This window comes from Podarcis cretensis (genome assembly GCF_951804945.1).
Source record: "Podarcis cretensis genome assembly, chromosome: Z".
Lineage (NCBI taxonomy): Eukaryota > Metazoa > Chordata > Lepidosauria > Squamata > Lacertidae > Podarcis > Podarcis cretensis.
In genome coordinates, this window is record NC_137184.1 from 7860187 (window position 1) to 7881292 (window position 21106).

A 21106-nucleotide genomic window follows, 5' to 3' on the forward strand; every position below is an offset into this window, starting at 1 on the left:
GCTCTAGTTATCTCCCGCTTGGACTACTGCAATGCGCTCTACGTGGGGCTACCTTTGAAGGTGACTCGGAAACTACAACTAATCCAGAATGCGGCAGCCAGACTGGTGACTGGGGGCGGCCGCCGAGACCACATAACACCGGTCTTGAAAGACCTACATTGGCTCCCAGTACGTTTCCGAGCACAATTCAAAGTGCTGGTGTTGACCTTTAAAGCCCTAAACGGCCTCGGCCCAGTATACCTGAAGGAGCGTCTCCACCTCCATCGTTCTGCCCGGACGCTGAGGTCCAGTGCCGAGGGCCTTCTGGCGGTTCCCTCATTGCGAGAAGCAAAGCTACAGGGAACCAGGCAGAGGGCCTTCTCGGTCGTGGCGCCTGCCCTGTGGAACGCCCTCCCATCAGATGTCAAAGCAATAAATAACTACCTGACATTCAGAAGACATCTTAAGGCAGCCCTGTTCAGGGAAGTTTTTAATCTGTGATATTTTAGTGTATTTTTGGTTTTTATGGAAGCCGCCCAGAGTGGCTGGGGAGACCCAGCCAGATGGGCGGGATATAAATAATAAATTATTATTATTATTATTATTATTATTATTATATTCCCTTACTACCTCTTTTCCTATCTTGGGCTGCAGCTCTCTCCTTACATCATTTATTCTGTTGCTATTCTGATAGCAACTGTTGGCTCCTCATGTATACTCCTCCTTTGTGATTTCCCCTTTTTACACTTTTTATCCATGCCCTTCTTAACTCAAAGCTCATCCGTTCACTCCTTATGCCGCCACGCCAGTTTCCTTATATGCCTCCCACTTTTCTTTCTTCTTGGAATTGTCTGCATTTGGGCCTTCAATATTTCTCTTTTTAGAAACTCCCATCCCTCTTGAACTCCCTTCTCTCTGAGTATTTCTGACCATGGGATCTCACCCATTAGCTCCTTCAGTTTTTTGAAATTGGCCTACTTAAAATCCAGAGTGCGTGTCCGACTACACTTAGCTTTCCCTTTCCTTTGTATTGTGAAACATAGGAGGACATTATCATGTCATACCAAGTTTCCAAGTGTATCTACTTCGTTGATCAGTTCCTCCCTGTTGGTGAGGACCTGGTCCAAAGTAGATGATCCCCTTGTTGCTTCTTCCACCTTCTGGGCAATGAAATTGTCAGTGAAGCAATGGAGGAATTTGTCAGACTTTACATTCTTGTGTGAGTTTGAGTCCCAACAGATATTGGGGAAGTTGAAGTCCCCCACGATTGTTATTTCTCTCTATTTTGAATGTTTGGTAATCTGCTCAAATAAGGCATCATCCAAGTTTTCAGTATGGGTTGGCAGTATATAGCATTCACACACAGTCAAGTCACTGTTGTTTCTCTCTCCTTCAATTTCCCCACCCCACCCCCATATACTCTCAATCTGCTTTCTATGTTCCAGGTCATGGATTTATTCACAAGTGTAAACATCCTTTACATAAAATGCTACTCCTCCTCCTGTCCTGTTTGATCTATTCCTTTTGAACAGGTTATACCTCTCAATTCCTACATTCTAGTCATGAGTCTCATCCCACATTTGACATCCTGTATTAAAAGCTCCAGTTTGTCTTGCTTGGTTCCCATACTTGTTACCTATCAAGAAAAAGCTAAAACAGACACTGCATGTTTGATTTCCAGATTATTATTTTTATAGAAACCCTCCTAGGTAAACCACAATTCAGAGCAAGCAAAGAGAACAAAAAAGGTACAGAACAGGGGAATTCTACGATCTCCTCATTCATAGGACTGCTTTGTAGATGAACTGGATAACTTTCTCATGTCATCTAATATTCTAGAATCACAAGAACTCGGTTTGGCAGCTTAGTTGTAATGGATTTGTCGGGGGGGGGGGGCGGGATTCTTTTTTCAGTACTATGCCCACACATTGCAGGATCTTTATGCAGTCCCTGAAAGATAGTAGATGTGTGGTAAATAACACCCCAAAATATTTGTGCATCTATGTGCATTTTCCCATGCAAACACACACACACACACACACACACAAATACACAGGATGAACGCAAACCCCCAGTGGAAATGACACATTGGAAACTTCTTATTGTAGTCACAAACTGCCAAGAGTCAAAAGCATAGAGTCAGACAGATCTTTATCTATTGCCACTGAAATGCTGAGGCTTATTTCTCAAAATTCCAGAACTGAAGTTTCTTCCCCTTGAGGTTATTGCTTATTTCATAACACCCACCACTGCCTCCTCCACCCCAATCATCTTCTTATTTGGCTTCCCTAAGTGCTCATTTTATGAAACTTATGCCCTGCTCTACCCCTTCAGTTTTTAGGGTGCATAACATTTTTTTAAATCACATTGGTGTTCTTTTTTAAAAAAAGCAAGAAGAGATTATAATTACACTTTAAGGCCCCATGGATTCTCAGAACCCCAGGTTGTCTCATTTTGTCAGAGATTTCCTGGTGGGACCTTCACCAGTCAGGCAAAGGTAACCCTCTCATCATTTCCTGAGCCATCAATGCATTCTGTGGGAGTGAGTTCCACAGTTTTTTCCTCTGGCCTGAATCTTCCAGCATTCAGCTTCATTTGATCTCCATGAGTTCTAACATTATGGGAAAGGGAGAAAAGCTTTCATTTATCCTCCTTCTCCATGCCACAGATGCTTTTATAAACTTTTATCATGTCACGTCTTACTCACCTTTTCTCTAAACTAGAAAGTCCCAAACACTGCAACCTCTCCGCCCCGCCCCCCATTTCTCTCTACCTGACTCTGTTTCACAGTGTTTCACAGCTGCTGATGTCCCATCATATCTGGCTCACCTGTGCCTTCATTTGAACTGGCAGCAAAGGGAGCAATGTGGAAGGCAACAGCAATTCCTATCTCTTCCCAACAACAGTGCAACCCTATGCAGAAGTAAGCAGATTTACAACACAAGTCCCTTTGAGTAAGCAGGTGTAGGAATGCAGTCCCATTTTCCTTCTGACCCTTTCCTCTTCTGACCAATGCTTACAAGAGCTTTTTGTGCACACTGATACAATCGAAGATGAAGAAGAGGAGGAGGAAGAATTACGACTGTGGCCACACACATGCATGTATTGTGCTTTCACAGTTACCTCATGAATGTTTGGCTGCAATCTATCCAGATAGGCTGTGGCAGGGATGGGGAACCTGAGACTCTCCAGATATTGTTTCTCTACAACACCCAACATCCCTTATCCCTGGAGAATGGGACTTTGCTATACATCTCAAATAAGAGCAAGAGTAAGCATCCTCATTGTGCACTTCTGCCAGGATGGCTTCTTTGACTGCTGCCCATCAATCAGGATTCTAGCTCTACGAATGTTAAATCTGTCTAACCACTTGAATCCCCTCCTATGCCCAAAAGGGGAACCTATATCTCTCTGGGTTTTTCTGGAATCCAACACCCATTATCCCTGACCGATAGACAGGCAAATGGGAGCAATTGGTGGCAGTATCTGTAGAGCCAAAAGTTAGTCACTCTTGACTTCTGCCAAAACATGTCAAAGTCTCTCTCATAAATACTCATTCCACTATGTTAAATGCATTTTTTGATTAATAAATGTGTCAAATGTCTTCTCCACCCCACTTGACTCATACCTATGTACGCAGGTCTTTGCTTATGTCAAGTTCCAGAGAATTATGTTAATTTGCCCTGACTCACTGTTGCATTCCCATTTTTCAAAGATTGTAACACTGTTTTAATGTTTTTAATGGACTGTTGTATTTTTTTGGCTTTGTGCCATCTTGAGTTGCTATACAAAGAGCAGCACTGAAATGAAAAAATAGTGGGGTCTAACCATTTTTACTGTCATCTTAACGTCAAAGCGTATGAATCTTATAACTCCTCTGATTATAGCACTAAACCACCTCTCTCTCTGTTTCTTTCATGTTATTAGATCTTCTGTTATCTAAATCTTCTGTGGTATCTTGTATATCATTAATATCTCCCTCATTCCATTGAAACCCTTCTCCAATATATAAAAAGATTATCAAGTTTATCTCTTTTTGCCAAAGTTATTTTTATCTCAAATTCAGATCACTTTGTGTTCCAAAGCTGTATTTGATGTCTAATTTATTAATATATTTTTTCCTCATCACAGGAAGGAAATATGCAGCCCACCCCTTCCCTGTACGTGAGACCTACTGCATGCAAAGCACCAATGTACCAATGAGCTACCACACTTCCCCTAAAATAGGAACATAGGAATCTGCCTTATACTGAGCCTGATCATTGGCTCATCTATTGTCAACCCTGGTTGGTAGCAGCTCCCAAGAATTGCAAGGGCATTTCCCTGCCCTACCTGAAGATGCTGGAGATTGAATCATACAAAGCATATACTCTATCACTCATTCACAGCATGAGAAATAATAAATAATAGAGAATGAATGTATTTGAGTGCAGCCCTAACAGAAATTCTTGCTAATGAGCTGTCTGAAGATGACAAAAAAAAAAAAAAGATTGATTCAGTCAGTGAAAATAAAATCAGATGTATATATTTGGAATGGGCTTAGTGGATAAAAGCCATGAGAACTTTGATTGTACTTTTTTAAATAATAATTTTTTATTAATTTGCCAATATTTGCCCAATTGGAAAAGAGCCAGTGTGGTGTAGTGGTTAAGAGCGATAGACTCGTAATCTGGTGAACCGGGTTCGTGTCTCCACTCCTCCACATGCAGCTGCTGGGTGACCCTGGGCTAGTCACACTTCTCTGAAGTCTCTCAGCCCCACACACCTCACAGATTGTTTGTTGTGGGGGAGGAAGGGAAAGGAGAATGTTAGCCGCTTTGAGACTCCTTAGGGTAGTGATAAAGCGGGATATCAAATCCAAACTCTTCTTCTTCTTCTTCAGTATTACCACAGTTTTGCCAATTATACAGATTCCAATTAATATCAAAATAATTCCAATTATTTCCAGATTTATACAATTTAATCAAAGTGGTTTCCCATGCTCCTTGATCAATGTTTTTTGTCCAATTCTTATTATTGCTGCGGTTCATATCTTTTATTAAAACCTAATTACATTTCAGTTGGTATTTTAATCATTAAGATAACAGCTGCATTTTTAGCAATTTCTATCCATTTTAATACCTTATCTAACTTTCCATAGGATTTCAAATGAATTGTTCTAATTATTTTCCTTTTTTCTGTGTGTGTCAGTCTGAATATGTCCATTTATGTAGTCCTTGGCATTTGCCTGCTGTCCTATTCTTGAAATTCCTCCACATGCTGTTGTCTCTCAACGTAACTGGGGTGGGGCTATAATCCTGGAGAATTATCAAAGTATCTCAATAGCTCCCTCCCATCATGCTCTCATCTTGCTTGGTGTTTCCGGACAACAACATACTCCCAGTCCACTCTTTCTCACTACTCAGTCAACATCTAGAAATTTCCACAGCCCAGGAAAGAGGGATCCAGCTTCCGCCACAGGGGATCTTGGAGTACTTTCATTTTAATTAATCACCATGAGGGTCTCCATGCCTCCCTCATCCATGCCTCCAAATTCCTTTCATCTTTACGGCTGCATTTTAGCCAAAGTCCACTAAAGTTGTATCTCTTCTCTGTTGTTGCTGTTGTTGTTGCTGTTTGCGGGGTAGAGATGGTATCTGCTCTAATTTCCCAAGATAATCCATTCAAGCAATAGAGCTCCCCACCACCACCACACAGCTAATTGTTATTTTAATCACAAGTTTTATTCCATACTGCAATCAAATCTAATTTTGTATCTTTAAAATTTTGCATCTGGAGCGGGTTGCCAAATCATTAATAAAGAAACTCAAAATAAACAGGAAACCAGAGGCTCCCCTATCCATCATCCACTGCCCACACCAAATAAAATCATTTTCTCAGTTTTAAACCTCAGATCAATGCAGCTGGGTAATTTTGCAGTTCGGATGACATCTCTCAGAGCGCACCTGCCTTTAAACCCAATTAAAAATCTTAATGGCAGCGTAGGAGAGTTTTTAGCAGGCAAAGTGCTTTTACACTCACCACCTCCCTGCCATTCCATGCCAGAGTGGAGCCAGGTACTGAGACAAGGTAAAAAAAGGTAATGGACCCCTGGATGGTTAAGTCCAGTCAAAAGCGACTATGGGGTGTGGCCCTCATCTCACTTTCAGGCCGAGGGAGCCAACATTTGTCCACAGACAGTTTTTCCGGGTCATGTGGCCAGCATGACTAAACCACTTCTGGTGCAATGGAACACCGTTACGGAAACCAGAGCGCATGGAAACGCTGTTTACCTTCCTGCCGGAGTGGTACCTATTTATCTACTTGCACTTGTGTGCTTTCGAATTGCTAGGTAGGCAGGAGCAGGGACAGAGCAACAGGAGCTCACCCCATTATGCAGATTCAAACCGCCAGCCTTCTGATCGGCAAGTCCAAGAGGCTCCATGGTTTTGACCACAGTGAAGCCTATTCCTCCCTTCCCTGAGAGGAATTTCCAATAATGATTTATCCTCTATCATTGCTGTTTTTCTCTGCCTTCGATCCCCTCAATGTCATGGGAACTGCCTCCGTTAAGGCAGATAGGAACCTGAAACCAAGAACTTTGGTTGTACTGTTAGTTCATATTTATTTACTCTAACATTTTCTGAAAACAAATTATTCATCAAGGGATTGTGCAGCACCAATGACTGCTCCCCGCATCAAATGGGGGGTGCATTTTGATTGGTTGCATGCAGCCCCCCCCCCCAAATCCCAATGTGACTCCTGGTAGTTTGGGCTGGCTTCATCCTTCCCAGGCTGGATACCTGGAGGTCTCCACCTACCTCAGCCAATTGCCCAATCCCGCCTGGGGAGGCGTTGCCAGGAGATTGGCCAGGTAAGGGGAGGGACCATCCTGCCCACATAATAGAAGGTGAATTTTACCTGCGAAGTGGCAGTCAGCACTATTCCTCCAGATTAGTATTGTCTACAGTATTGCTTACTTCTTGACACAGTGCATAGTGGATTAGACAAATTCATGGAGGAGAGGGACACATATCTATGAGAACTTCCCCTCCCTCCAAAAAATTCCATAATCACATCCTACAATACATTATTCAATCTATGCTGAAATAATTCACTCTTGTGGGAAATAATAGCAATAGTATTTTCTGTCATTAACTATGCGCTTGAGTGGCTATGATTGGAATGCAACCTACAGGTTGTGCAATATGAAACATGAAACCATGATGAGGAAGTACAGTCACTTTGAGTCTGTTCATAGGGTATTGGATGCCTCCATTTTCTGTGGGCTTGAGCAGTTGTGGTCATCACATTATCAGCTGAAGTGAGTATTCCAGATACATGTTAATTAATAGGGATGCTGCAGAATTTCTCCCAAAACAGTCTCAGCAAAGTTTTTCAGGGACTTGTTAATACCCACCAAAAAGCAGGGGTAAGTTTTTAAACACACTGAATTCTTTCCCAGTTCAGAAATTCAAGCTGCAGAAGAATTTAGGTAGCAAAATGTCAAATACAATTCAATGTAAACAACTGTAAAGTGATGCACATTGGGGCAAAAATAATAGGAATCACATATACACTAATGGTTCTGAACTGATAGTGACTGACTGACCAGGAACTGCCAGTATTATAATGTTGTTATAGAAAGCTAAAATGCAATCACATTTTAAATATTCTGTACAGTTCTGGTAAGGAACACGCGTGGCGCTGTGGGTTAAACCACAGAGCCCAGGGCTTGCCGATCAGAAGGTCAGCGGTTTGAATCCCTGCAACGGGGTGAGCTCGGTCCCGTTGCTCGGTCCCTGCTCCTGCCCCTGCTCCTGCCCACCTAGCAGTTCGAAAGCACGTCAAAAGTGCAAGTAGATAAATAGATAAATAGGTACCAGAAGGTAAATGGTGTTTCTGTGCACTGCTCTGGTTTCGCCAGAAGCGGCTTAGTCATGCTGGCCACATGCCCCATAAGCTGTATGCTGGCTCCCTTGGCCAGTAAAGCGAGATGAGTGCCGCAACCCCAGAGTTGACCACAACTGGACCCAATGCCCAGGGGTCCCTTTACCTTTACAGTTCTGGTAATCTCACCTCAATAAAGAATCTGGAAGAGATTCCCAAAAAGGCAACCAAAACAATCAGGGGGAGTGAAACAACTCCCAAGTGAGAAAAAGTGGCAACATTTGGGGGTTTTCAGTCTGAAAAGGTGAAGCATCGGGGCAGTATCATGTTTCTAAGATCTGGTCTAAGCTTGCTCATCTCACTGGCCATATCCATCGAAGCAGGAAGAGTTTCACAAGGGTTCTTATTAGGCTGGATTTTGCTGGAAAATAATATTCCTGGGTTGATGCGGTTCACTTTTAGCTTGTGACTTTGCCCCTGAACTCTTGCTTCCATCTTTTTTTTTTTTTTTAATAAAAAATTTTATTGGGTTTTTACATTTTATAAAGACACACACACATAAAAAGACAAAGACAACACATATACATTTTCATACCCTTACTTTCTTTACCCTCTTTCCCGGACTTCCCCCCACCCCCTCTTCATACATCCCAATTCCAATAATTAGTTCAGCAAGTTCTTGCCTATCATCTTAAACATATTGTTATTATTTTTAAAACTTAGCTCTTTTTAGTTGTCCACATTTAACTTATCCAATTCTCTTATAAACATTAAATCCTTTTTCTAAGGTCGACCTAACTTCCCTTCCATGAATTTCTCCCATTCTTATACTAATTATAGATCACAATAGCCAAATACAAAAATCATAAAATTTTGAAATTCAATTCTCCCCTCCCTCCCTACCCCGGTCTCCGTCCCTTCCCAAGCAAACGTCCACAAAAACAGTTCCTAGCCCGGACTCCTCACATCCGAGGCCCTCAACTCTCTGTTAGTCTCTCTCTGCCGATTTTGTTGGTAATCCTTTTTGTTGGTCCTCAGGTCTCGAAGGAGTTCTGTCACAGTTACAACAAATTTTCTTCCATCCGAAATATTTAGAAGCAGTTGCTGCAAAAGGTCAGCTGCTCTCCCATACTCAAAAAGGAAGTCACAATCATGTTTCTTTATTCTTTTAAATTCCAGTGTTCCAAGTACTCCAGGGACTTCCTTCTTTATCTTTCTCATCTTTCGCAGATTTATAATCCGAAGATCTTCTTCTTTCTTTTCTGACAATATAAATTTCTGGTTGGTATTTTCCGCCTGTACTTTCTCCACTCCTTCTTTCCTCTCCATCGGTTCCAAAGATGTCATTTCTGGTTCAGCCACAGATTCTTTATCAGTTGAATCCTTTATGCATTCAGCAGAGTTGTTTGTTTTAGAATTCAAGGTCAAAAGTTCTTTGTTCATAGCCGTGCTCTGCTCTTGCAAAATTCCCACGAGAAAAAACATTTTTTCTATCTCTTGCTTCCATCTTGACTGGGCCCCAGCATAGTCCTGATGCACAGTTCCTTGCTCCACTCTGCCAATTGTATAAACATTTGTGTACAAAAGCCCACAAGAAGCCTTAGTGAAACTAACATGCTTTCTCTCTGCCACCACAAGTACAGATAGAGGTGAAAATGACAAGAAGTTCAAACCCACTGCAATATTCATCTCCATAGTGAAATGGTATCTCTGATTCACTGCAGAGATAGAGGGCAGGGGAGAGAAGCCTAATCAAGATGTGAGACCTCACCACAGAACAGAAAAGATGAAATTGACAAGCTTCAGCAGTTGGAAGGTGTGAGATGGGGAGCTGTTTCCATTCCCTCGTAGCCAGTCTCCCAGCAGTATACATACCAAGGGTGGGTGAGGCCTCAGCCAAAAGTGGACAAGGCAATTGATGTGACTCTCAGTACAGTACTCTACTTTTCAGCCATGCAAAATCCAGATGTTTCTACAGCTTCCGCCTATGCTTCTCCATTACCTGTCCAGACAAACAAGAGACATTTGCACAGTTGGAGGACACATTGCAGTCAGGCAACAACACTCCATGTGAGCATGGAGCAGGGCCAGTGAACAGGATGATCAGTAGAGAGGGGACAACATGGCCCACCTTTCAGTGTGATATTAAGGTAGGGAGACAGCAGAAGAAATGAGAGTGCTTTTATCTATAAATACATGCTTGTATATTTTGTAGGTATGGCTGATTTTTTTTCTTTTGTATTGTGGATCTGCTAATAGTTTTTATGAGCCCTGTATGTTGTTATTTTTTGTAGTTTATACTGATGTTTTAAGAGGGTATCTTATCTCAGGCATAGCCAACATGGTGCACTCTAGATGTTGGACTGTAGAATCATAGAATTATAGAGTTGGAAGGGACCATGAGCATCATCTAGTCTAAGCACCTGCAATGCAGGAATCTTTTGCCCAACGTGGATCTGAAGCCCATGTCCTGAGATTAAAAGTCCCATAACTCCCTCCGCCTCTGGCTGCTGGTCATGCTGTCTTGGGATGATGGGCGTTGGAGCCTGAAAGCATCTTGAGACCACAACATTGGCTATGCCTGTCTTATCCAATTGATCAGTGCTACTCTAAACTGTAGTGGCCCTTTTGAACCTGTATACGGAAATAGAATGAGATTCAGAAAGTAAAAAAAAATATTTCTCATCTCCAGGGCTGTACTGAAAGAACTTCAATTTTAATAATCTAGATTGCAGGTATTCAAGGCTTTGACAAATTGGTCTTCTCACAAACGAAACATATTTAAAGGGCAGGGGTCAAATGACCTTTTAAAAAATATGTGGCATGATTTTATTTCTCATACAAATACAGTGGTACCTCGGGTTAAGAACTTAATTCGTTCTGGAGGTCCATTCTTAACCTGAAACTGTTCTTAACCTGAGGTACCACTTTAGCCAATCGGGCCTCCCACTGCTGCCACGGCGTGATTTCTGTTCTTATCCTGAAGCAAAGTCCTTAACCCGAGGTACTATTTCTGGGTTAGCAGAGTCTGTAACCTGAAGTGCCTGTAACCTGAAGCGTCTGTAACCCGAGGTGCCACTGTATTGAGGCACATGATCACTCAGTGCCATCACATATGCAAATGCCTGGCTCATTTAAGGCTATATAGAACATTTATTCTCAATAATGATGGAATTCATAGATGGAAAATACTTTTATTTTTACAAAACTTTATTATTTGTAAAGGAAATCTTTGTATGAATTAATGCATTGTTATTCCTTAGGAGTTGTGCTGTATCTTTGTACTTCTGTCCTGGGATGCCTTATGATTTAAATTTTTGATTCTTTGTTATTGTTTTTGTTGTTATTGCCCTTTTATTTCTTTTATTTTTATTTTTCTGATATCTTGATGCTGTAAACTGCTCAGAGATTTCGTTATAATATGGAGCAGTATATGCACGACTTAAATAAATAAATAATGAACAAATGTGCTTGGGATGTCTCTAGATACCCAGAAAAAAAAACCTGTGAATATTTGATACCATGGAGTGGAACAGTGTAAAAAGAAAGGAGCATGTTTTCCATTGCATTTATGTTGAGGTTGTACACTTGTTTCTATATATATATATATATATATATATATATCTGAATCAGCAGCTCTGGGAATTCAGATCTCCAAAGCGGAAATCACTCAGTGTAGCTGCATCATCACATGAAGAAAGGAAACAAGTCTGCAATTTGTGAAAGAGGAAGTCACCAAAATTGAGAGTGATTTATTTTACCAAAATGTGACAATGGGGTTGTACAAATCTACTGAGAGAGGGGAATGAGCCGTGTTTTGTTGCTACTCACTATTCAGTGTGAGGCACTACAAATGGGCTCACGCAAGCACTGTCCTTGTGGAAGTCTGTTTTGGGAGTACCGAAAAGCCTTCTCTTTGTTGAGATCATAGTCGACTCACCTCCCGCCTCCAGATCTCCTCTCCTTTTTTTTTTTCTTCATACAGCAAGTGATGAATCTATTTTTTCCAGATCACATGAGCCAAAATGTGGGGGAATCCTCTAAGGAGCAGAGACTTGTTTGAAGGTGATCAGAAAGAGGTATGGAGTGAAAGACTTGAGGACTTCATAAGGGGATGAACTCTCAGGCAGAACGGAAAGCTTTCATGCAAGTGAATTGTCCTCAGGAAGCTACCAGAGATATGACTGAAGAAAGTGTCACCAGGAAGTTCAGTGCCCCAATCCAAACATACTTCTGTTTCGCCATCATTTCTCTCACAATCTGCCTTCTTGCATCTTTGGGAACCATTGTGGTCTTGGTACTTCAAAGGACGGTAAGTTGCTTCCTGCTTCTGCCCTAGGGCTCTCTTAACTCCTGTTATCCAGATAAAATGTTGAGTTTCAGCTTTCACGGCACACCTTTTGCAATTATTCAGGCTTTGGCTTCAACTGATCCATGAAAGCCAACTCCACTGTACTATGCCAGTCAATTGCATTGCAGAGAGTAGGTGATTGGATATGAAATACAGGCTGAGATCTTTACTGCTTGAAATGTCACAAAATTCCTACAAGCAGACTCAATGTGTTGATTTCAAGCTCTTGGAATAAGGACATTTGTTTTGCTGATGGTATTCTGTAAAACATGGGTAGGTAAAATGTTGACATCCAGATATTGTTGGACTCCAATTCTCATTAGAAATGTGGTCAATATTCAAGCATGTTTTAACCCAAGAACTATTTCACAAATACAGAGAACAGCAAAATTTAAAGCGCTATTACATTTTGTTTTATGTATTAGTCTAGAAGGTGAGAAATAGGTTGGTTTGCTCAATTTAAATTCTCCTCCATCCCTAATTGGAAACTGTCTTATACGTGGTCATATTTTACTCCTTGGAGTCTAAGGCAGAGACAGGTCTTTCCTATCACATGCTGAGGTCCTTTAACCGGGAAATGACTGAAACTGATCCTAGGACCTTCTGCATGCAAACACTATGCTCTAGCACTGAGCTATGGTCCTGATCTACCTAGTGAATGCTTATTTAAGAAAAGAAAATGTTTGATAGACTAAAAAGGTGCCCCATATAATTGTGCACATATGTATGTACACACTTATTGGATCCAACTAAATTATACACACACTAGACCCACTGAAATTAATAAACCTAAGCCAGAGATATCCATTCATTTCAATGGGTCTACTCTAAGCAGAACAAACACTGAATTCATAAAATCATATAACGGTAGAGTTGGAGTGAACCTTAGCATCATTCAGTCCAACCCCCAGCAAGACAAGAATCTCAGTAAGGATAGCAATAAGGATTCAAAACAGAGAATGGGGAGAAGGGTTAGAAAAGAAATGGCAGAAGCAATGACTTTAGGGGCATCCAATATCCTTGCTTGGATACTTTCCCCTCCAAAAAGTATGGCCCATTAGTAGATGATTTTGGGATAGTCTCCCTCATGTTCTGAGCTCCTGGGGAGTCTCCAGAGGAAGCTCTCTCACAACCCTTGATTAGTCATTATTAATTTGTGGGTTTCTTTTTACAAAAAATCTCAAGAAAATTCATAGAAATATAATAAGATCATAGTTTTAAAAGCAGTACAAAGCACATACTGAAAGCATGACTTAAAACAGTTCAAAATGAACCCCTAAGGCACAATTTTTTATCCATTGAGCTGTTGAAATGTCTTCAGGTATTCTTGTTATTATTTTTATGTGTTTAATGGCTGCTCACAATAAATTGAACTGATTGCGGAGTAAAACACAGTCAGACTATTTGCTATGCAATATTAACTTGTTTTATTTCTTTTCCCTGGCAGTGAGGCAGTTGAATGCTACTTTTGATTCTTTCTTTTGTCATCCTTTTCTTTGTATATTGTTTAAAACCATATAGAAATAAATAGTAGTAGTAGTAGTAATGATAATAATAATAATAATAATAATAATAATAATAATAATAATAATTTGGGAATGGAAAGAACCAAAGAACAAAATGTTTGGAGAGTGAGATAAGATGAATAGTGGTGGAAATAGCCATGATAATCTCATGAGAAACTGAATTTGAGGTGGGGGGGGCATGTCACTCAAGGGCAGTGGTATGTATTAGAAGGAATGGAACCTACTTTGTAAAGTTGTGCCAACAGAGATGGAGGGTTAGATTCCATTCCCATTAAAAGGCAAATCAACCTGCTTTGCAGTTTCTGAAACAGTATGCAAACCAAAACAGAGCCATTCTATGAAATGAGTACTTCTCCAAAATTTTGCAGGTCATAAATTAACATTATAGATGTGATTGGTTTCCAGGATTATTATTATTTCAATAGGAAACAAGGTCTTAATAGCATTGAATTTAGGAAATTGTTTCTTAATGTTACTGCATAGAAAAATTATCAGTAAGAGTTAAGAGGGGAGGGAGAAACCTGACTGTCTAAGCTAAATTTCACAAGCAAAATTCTGAAAAGGTTTGAAATCCAAAGTCTCAAGGGCATAGGAGCCAACCCTAATAAAATATTTGAGGGGGCTGGGGGCCCCCAAAGTTGAAGAGCATTGTCATTCATATGGTGTGTGTGCATTGCATCATGTGATTGATTATGTGGGGCAGGGCTTACCTGGGTCTTCCCAATGGGATTACATAGGGATGTAATATGAGGATCTCATAATACTAGAATTTGAGGCTATTCATCCAACAAAGCTGAATGTCAGAAGATTCAGAACAGACAAATTATTTCTTCCTGCAGTGCATAGTTAAAGCTATGAAGTTCACTTCCACAAGTTATACTGGTGGCCTCCAACTTGGGTGATTTTAAAAGAGGATTAGATAAGTTCATGGAAGATAAAACCATCAAGGATACTAGCTTACAGTGACTGTACTTTGCCTTCATGGTCAGAGGTAGCATGCCTCTGAATACCAGTTGCTGGGACTCATAAGCGTGGACAGTGCTGCTGTTGCACTCAGGTCCACAGTTTGTGTGCTTTCCATGGGCATCTAGTTTGCCACCTTGCAAACAGGATGCTGGACTAGATGGGCTAGTGACTAGATCAAACAGGTCTACTCCGAAGTTCTTATGAAGGGAAGTTCCTAGCACAGATAATTCAACAGTCGGTCTGTGAGCATTTATAAAAGGATTCTGTGGTTACTAAGACCCAGCATGAGATTCCTAACAATTTTTTTTTTGGGGGGGAGGGATTACAAACTTGGTGGATCAGGGAAATGCTGTGGATATAGTACCGTATTTTCCGCTCTATAGGGCGCACCAGACCATAGGGCGCACCTAGTTTTTAGGGGGGGAATAAAGAAAAAAAATTATTTCCCCCCCCCCAGCCCCAAAGAGCAAAGAAGCCAAGACAGCCAGCGGGATCCATCCTGCTGGCTGTCTTGGCTTCCTCTTTAGCCGCGCGCAACCTCTCCAGCCGGGAGAGGCTGTGTGCAGCTTTGGCAGAAGCCAAGACAGTGAGCGGGATGGATCCCGCTCGCTGTCTTGGCTTCATTTCTAGCCGCGGGGCTGGGGTGGGGGAAGCCCGAGCTTCCCCCGACCCCAGCCCCCAGAACAGGTCCGGGAGCCGTGGCAAGGTTGCAAAGCCTTTGGAGCGCAGCGCGAGTTCCCGCTGCACTCCAAAGGCTTCCGGGATAGCCGACTGAAGCCTTTGGAGCACAGCGGGACTTCGTGCTGTGCTCCAAAGTCTTCGGGTTCCTTTCGCTGAAGCCAGGAGAGTCTTGCTCTCCTGGCTTCAGCAAAAGGAACCCAAAGCCTTTGGAGCACAGCGCGAGTTCCCGCTGCACTCCAAAGGATTCAGGCGGCTATCCCTGAAGCGTGGAGAGCGAGAGGGGTCGGTGCTCACTGACCCCTCTCGCTCTCCATTTGCTCCATAGGACACACACACATTTCCCCTTCATTTTTGGAGGGGGAAAAGTGCATCCTATAGAGCGAAAAATACGGTATATCTTGATTTCAGTAAGGCTTTTGATAAAGTCCTCTATGATTTTCTCTCGAGGAAGCTGCTAAAATGTAGGTTGAATGAGGTAACTGTTAGGTGGATTTGTAGCTGGTTGACTGACCAGACCCAAAGAGTACTCATTAATGGTTCCTCAACATCCTGGAAAAAAAGTGACAAGTGGGGTGCCGCAGGGTTCTGTCCTGGGTCTGTTGTTGTTCAGCATCTTTATAAATGATTTGGATGAAGGAATTGAGGGGAAGCTCATCACATTTGCAGATGACTCCAAACTGGGAGGGGTAGCTAATGCCACAGAATGCAGAATGAGAATTCAAAATGACCTTAATGGATTAGAGAACAGGGCACAAGCTAACAAAATGAATTATAATAAGGACAAATGCACTTAGGCAGGAAGATGCACAAATATAGGAAGGGGGACATCTGGCTTACTAGTAGTACATGTGAAAAGGATCTAGGGGTCTTGGTGGACCACAAACTTAACATGAGTCAACAGTGTGATGCAGCAGCAAAAAAAGCCTAGGCTACTCTAGGCTGAATCAACAGACGTATCAAGGGAAGTCATAGTACCATTCTACTCTGCCTTGGTTAGACCACACCTGGAATACTTTGTCCAGTTCCGGGCACCACAATTTAAGAAGGATGTTGACAAGCTGGAATGTGTGCAGAGGAGGGCAACCAAGATGATCAAGAGTCTGGAAACTAAGTCTTATGAGAAATGCTTGAAGGAGCTGGGTATTTTATTTTATTTTTAAATAATATTTATTGAAATTTCCAAAAAAATAACAGAAAAAAGAAAGAGAAAAAGAAGAAAAAGGAAACATTTGCATTTAGACCTTACTTTCATTAACATCCTTCCAGGACTTCCCCACCCCACCCCCTCTTGTATTCCATTTCCATTAAGTTAGTTCAACAAGTTCTTACCCCAACTTTTAAGCTTATTATCATTGATCCAATATTCAAACCGTTCTTCAACTTAAAAATATTTTTTCCCCCTAAGATCGGCCCCTGTTCACTTCCACGAATTCCCCTCTTTAATACGCAGAACAAAACAAAAAAAAGAATAAAGAACATAATATAATTTTACACCCTTTGGATTCCAAATTTCCCTCCCCCCTTTCCCGGTTTCGATCCCCAATGTCCATCAAGTCTGCTGTCAGCCTGGGAACCCCGCATCCATGTCCAAATCTCTCTCTACTCCACTTTGCCGTCTTTTTGATAGTCTTTGCCATCTTTTTGATAGTCTTTAGTTTCAAACACCCCATCTTGGAAAAACTCTATCTCAAGAAGGTCCATTTTTTCCATCCAGATCTCTATATTTAAGAGTAAAACTCAAATTTTGTTTCTTAGTCCTTTTAAGTCTGAATGTCCCAAATGTTCCCACTTCCAACTTTGTCCAATTCTTGTTGTTCTCTTCCTCACTTTCCTCTGGTTTCTTTTCCTGTTCCGCTGCAAAAATGTTCTAATTCCAAAAGCTTCTAGTTCCTCTACAGAGGCTTTATTTGTTCAGGAACAAAAACTTGCGTCAAGTCCCTTCCGTTCTTCAATAGATATATCTATTGTCTCCTTTAGTGTAGAGACCTCTGTAGACAAAACAATGTTTCATTTTTGCAGCTTTCCCAGGAGATAAAAAGTCCTATTCAGTTCCATAAGTATTTTTCCACTTGCATCAATTCTTGTAGTGTCCCAAAACCCCCTCTAGAGGGATTATGGTAACTCAGTTTCCTTCCAGATCACACCCAAAAGTCAAAGTAACTTGTTATCCCTTGTTTTCAACAATTTATATCCAGATTGTAACGAATCTAACCGGCAAAGTCATCGTAACTGTCAGAGCTGCCCAAGGTCCCAGCTCACAAAGGACCAACGCCAGTTCTTGCTATATACAAAAGTCTTTATTAAGGTTCAGTTTCCATTTCAAAGCCACGGCGTGCAGCTCTACGTCTCAACCCTAGACCGCTGAAGCTCCATCTGACTCTCCTCCCCCTCGACACCAGTTCAAGACCCTAGCCTTGCTCCACCTTCTCCTTTGCTCCTTTCTCCTCTGGGTCCTTCTGCCCGCTGGGGTGTTGCCCTTTCTGGACTCTTCTGATGCTGATTCCCCGGATTCTTCCCCCTGCTTCTGGCGTGCTTTAGGACCTGGCTCCCAATCCGACCTCCCTGCTGTCCCGCGCTCCTGTACATTTGAACTTGGCGTGCGCACCCAGCCAGCAACCTCCCTCCTGACCGTTACACTGCTCCTGTCACTGCTTCCCCCTTCGGGGGGGGGCTAGCTGGATCTGACTTCCCCCCCGTTCCCTCACTTAGCGATAGGGGCGTGGTCAGCCCTGCCTCATCTTCTCTCCCCACTGGAGGGGAAGCCGGCCCTGACACATGGGACTCTTCCCCCCCGCTACGCCCTGGTGGGGAAGCTGGTCCCGATCTCCAGCTGCTGCTTTGGGAGTCGCCGCTGGCCCCTTGCTTCTGGTGCGTCCTTCCCGGGACCCCCCTTGCCCTGGCCATTGGTGCCCCCTTCTGGGAATCTTCCGAATCGCTGGAGAAGCTCATGGAATCTCTCAGCCCACTGTCATACTCTCCTACGCTGCCCTCGGATTGTTCCCCTTCGCTCTCCGCCTCCTCTCTCCCCTGTGCCTCTGCTCCTGATCCCCTGACAGTAACAAAGTTCTCTTTTCATTCTCCAACTTTGACAGCTACTTTGACAGCTGTCAAAATCTCTATATCTCCTCACCAGGCACTCTCATGGATCACTCCCGGTTCCCGGGGGGATTACACTTTAGTCCACACAATCCACTTTTCTCCTCCAGCACAATCTTATAATTTTCCATCGTGAAATTAATAACTTTTCTCAATAAAAAACAAACTCTTCTCTCGATCTTAATTATCAAATCCTTGCTTTAAATCCTCTACAACGGGGGGGAGGCGGACTTCCTTTTTGCACCTCCCCCACTCGTTCCAAATTTTTAAAAAAATTTTCCTTTTAAATCCGATTTTCCAATTACTCACGGGTTATTATTTTCAGTCCAAATTTTCAATAGAAGAAGTCAGCGCTCTCCGTCGAATGGCAAGTGGCTTCGCTCGGCAGGGGAAGCGGAGGACTCGTAGCACCACACCACCTCCCATCCCCCGCTCCGAAGCCTTTAAAAAGGCTTCTTCGCGGGTCGGGGGGCGCAAACGGTGCCCGCTGAGTCACCAAGTCCATGGGCTTCTGCGCCCATGGTTTTTGAGGGTCCCCGCATCGCCGGCGCAATGGGACCCAACCCCTGCCAAGCAGGCTCCCTCCGGAGCTTGGAGGGAGTCCGCCATTCGGCGATGGCGCAAACCCGGAAGTGAAGGAGCTGGGTATTTTTAGCCTGGAAAAGAGGAGACTGAGAGGAGATATGATAGCCATCTTCAGATATCTTAAGGGCTGTCACATGGAAGAGGGAGCTTCCTTGTTTTCTCCTGCCCTTGAGGGTAGGATTCGAGGTAATGGCTTCAAGCTCCAAGAAAGGAGATTCCAACTAAGCTATCAGAAAAACTTTCTGATAGGAAGAACTGTTCAGCAGTGGAACAGACTCCCACAAGAGGTGATGAACTCTGCTTCCTTGGAGGTTGGATGGCCATCTGTCATGGATACTTTAGCTGAGATTCCTGCATTGCAGGGAGTTGGACTAGATGACCCTTGGGTAACTTCCTGTTCTAAGATTCTATGATTCTATGGTTTTAAGTCTGGAAGATTCAGGACAGACAAAAAAAAGTACTTCTTCACATAGCACCTTGCTAAACTATGGATTTCAATGTCACAAGAGGTGGTGATGGCCACCACCAACATGAATGGATTTAATAGAGGATCGGACAAATTCATGGAGGATAAGGAGGATATTGATGGCTAAGTTCTACCTCCTGAATACTAGGAATGAGGGGTGTGTGCAGAAAGCAGTATTTTGTAAGGCACAGCACACAAATTAAGATGCACATCTGCATCTGGTCCCACTTACCATTGGTGTGTCGCCCCCAGAATAATATCCATGAGGGTGAGCACCACCAGGATTGACACCATGATGCCAGAAACAAAGCCCCCAGGATTTGTGCTTTGATCTGGTAGACGTCAGTGCTTCACTTCCCAGACGTCACAAAAGTGGGGGAGGCCAGAAAGAAAATGATGTTGCTATACTTTCAAGAAGTAGCAGCCTGCGGTCATTACATTGGTTGATAGTGTTTATGCAAATCCAGCTGCGAAAATCAGGTGTTGCTTGCTGGTCCTCTTCTTAGCGTTGCCAAGCAGTACAGCTGCAGTAAAAGATAGAAACCAAAACTAGGAAAATTCCCCCATTAATGTCTAGACTCTAGACATTTAGCAACCACTTTCTTCAGCCACCCTGGGTCTATGGAACTCTCCTTCGTAATCCCATCTCTCCATACTTACAATCCTTCCTAGTCTCAACCACTATGGGATATCTTTCCTAAATAAAGCCATACAATCAAAGAGTCACAAGGGATCTTGAAAGTTAGCTAATCCAACCCCAATGGGTCTGTGCTGGATCTTCCATGCAGGATCTGTAAATGGAGAAATCTGAGGGCTCCTTTGGACAAAAAACAAGGACACCAGCCAGGAATACCAGAGCAAAACAGCAACCAGTAGGCTTGGTCTTTATTGAAGACTGTCACGACAGGACTCCCACCTGCCACAAGGTGGAACAAGATAGAAGCCCCGAACAAAAGAGCCCCAAACTTTTATTAGCTGCTAATCCCCATGTTATACCCCCCCAAAAAAAACTGCATCACTCATACATCACGGTTACATCATGAAAGGGGAGGTCTGGTGGCAGTAATCTGAGCATCCTGGACCCTGCCCCGTGGTTCTCCTTGCCCTCCACCAAACACTCATCAATTGTAACAAAAGAGATATTTACATTTCCCTGTTTCCCAGCCAAGTTGATCACACCCTTTTGTCTTCATCTTCATCTGGGTTTATTATTTCTGGAATGGCTACCAGGGATTATCACTCAGGCAGAGGGGCTGCTGAGTTGCTGAGCTCACATGTCTATATGACTTTCTGAAGTTTTCCCTGTGAAACAGTACACAGATACATTTATCAGTGAATTCTTACATTTGGTACCATGCAGCAAAGGCCCTTTGAATAGATAGAAAGAAACTGTGATGAAGTGTTTTGTGGGGACAAATCACAAAAGTCACAAAAGCGATTGTGCTGATTTTGGTAGTGGGTTGCATGTGCATGATATCTGCTGGAGGGGCAACCCCCCCCCCAACCTATACATAAATTCCTGCAACAGATCCAATTACAGCATCCTTGATGCATGACTGCCCAGCCTCTATGACAGAACATAAGAAG

The 21106-nt window shown here is 42.7% G+C and overlaps 1 protein-coding gene and 1 long non-coding RNA gene across 2 annotated transcripts in view; one reads left to right on the plus strand and one right to left on the minus strand.

Moving 5' to 3' along the window:
• Window positions 1–1410: 1410 nt before the first annotated feature.
• On the minus strand, window positions 1411–20066 carry LOC307207993. The gene is made up of 2 exons (XR_013834927.1): window positions 19752–20066; window positions 1411–1929 (listed from the first exon to the last, which is right to left on the minus strand). It is a non-coding gene; the product is annotated as an uncharacterized lncRNA (long non-coding RNA).
• The window catches only part of TNFSF8 (TNF superfamily member 8), a 29360-nt gene continuing 19788 nt past the window's right edge, over window positions 11535–21106 (plus strand). The window contains exon 1 of the mRNA XM_079962256.1: window positions 11535–12160. Coding sequence (XP_079818382.1) covers window positions 11963–12160 — 198 coding nt within the window. The 5' untranslated portion in view covers window positions 11535–11962. The remainder of the gene's footprint in view (window positions 12161–21106) is intronic.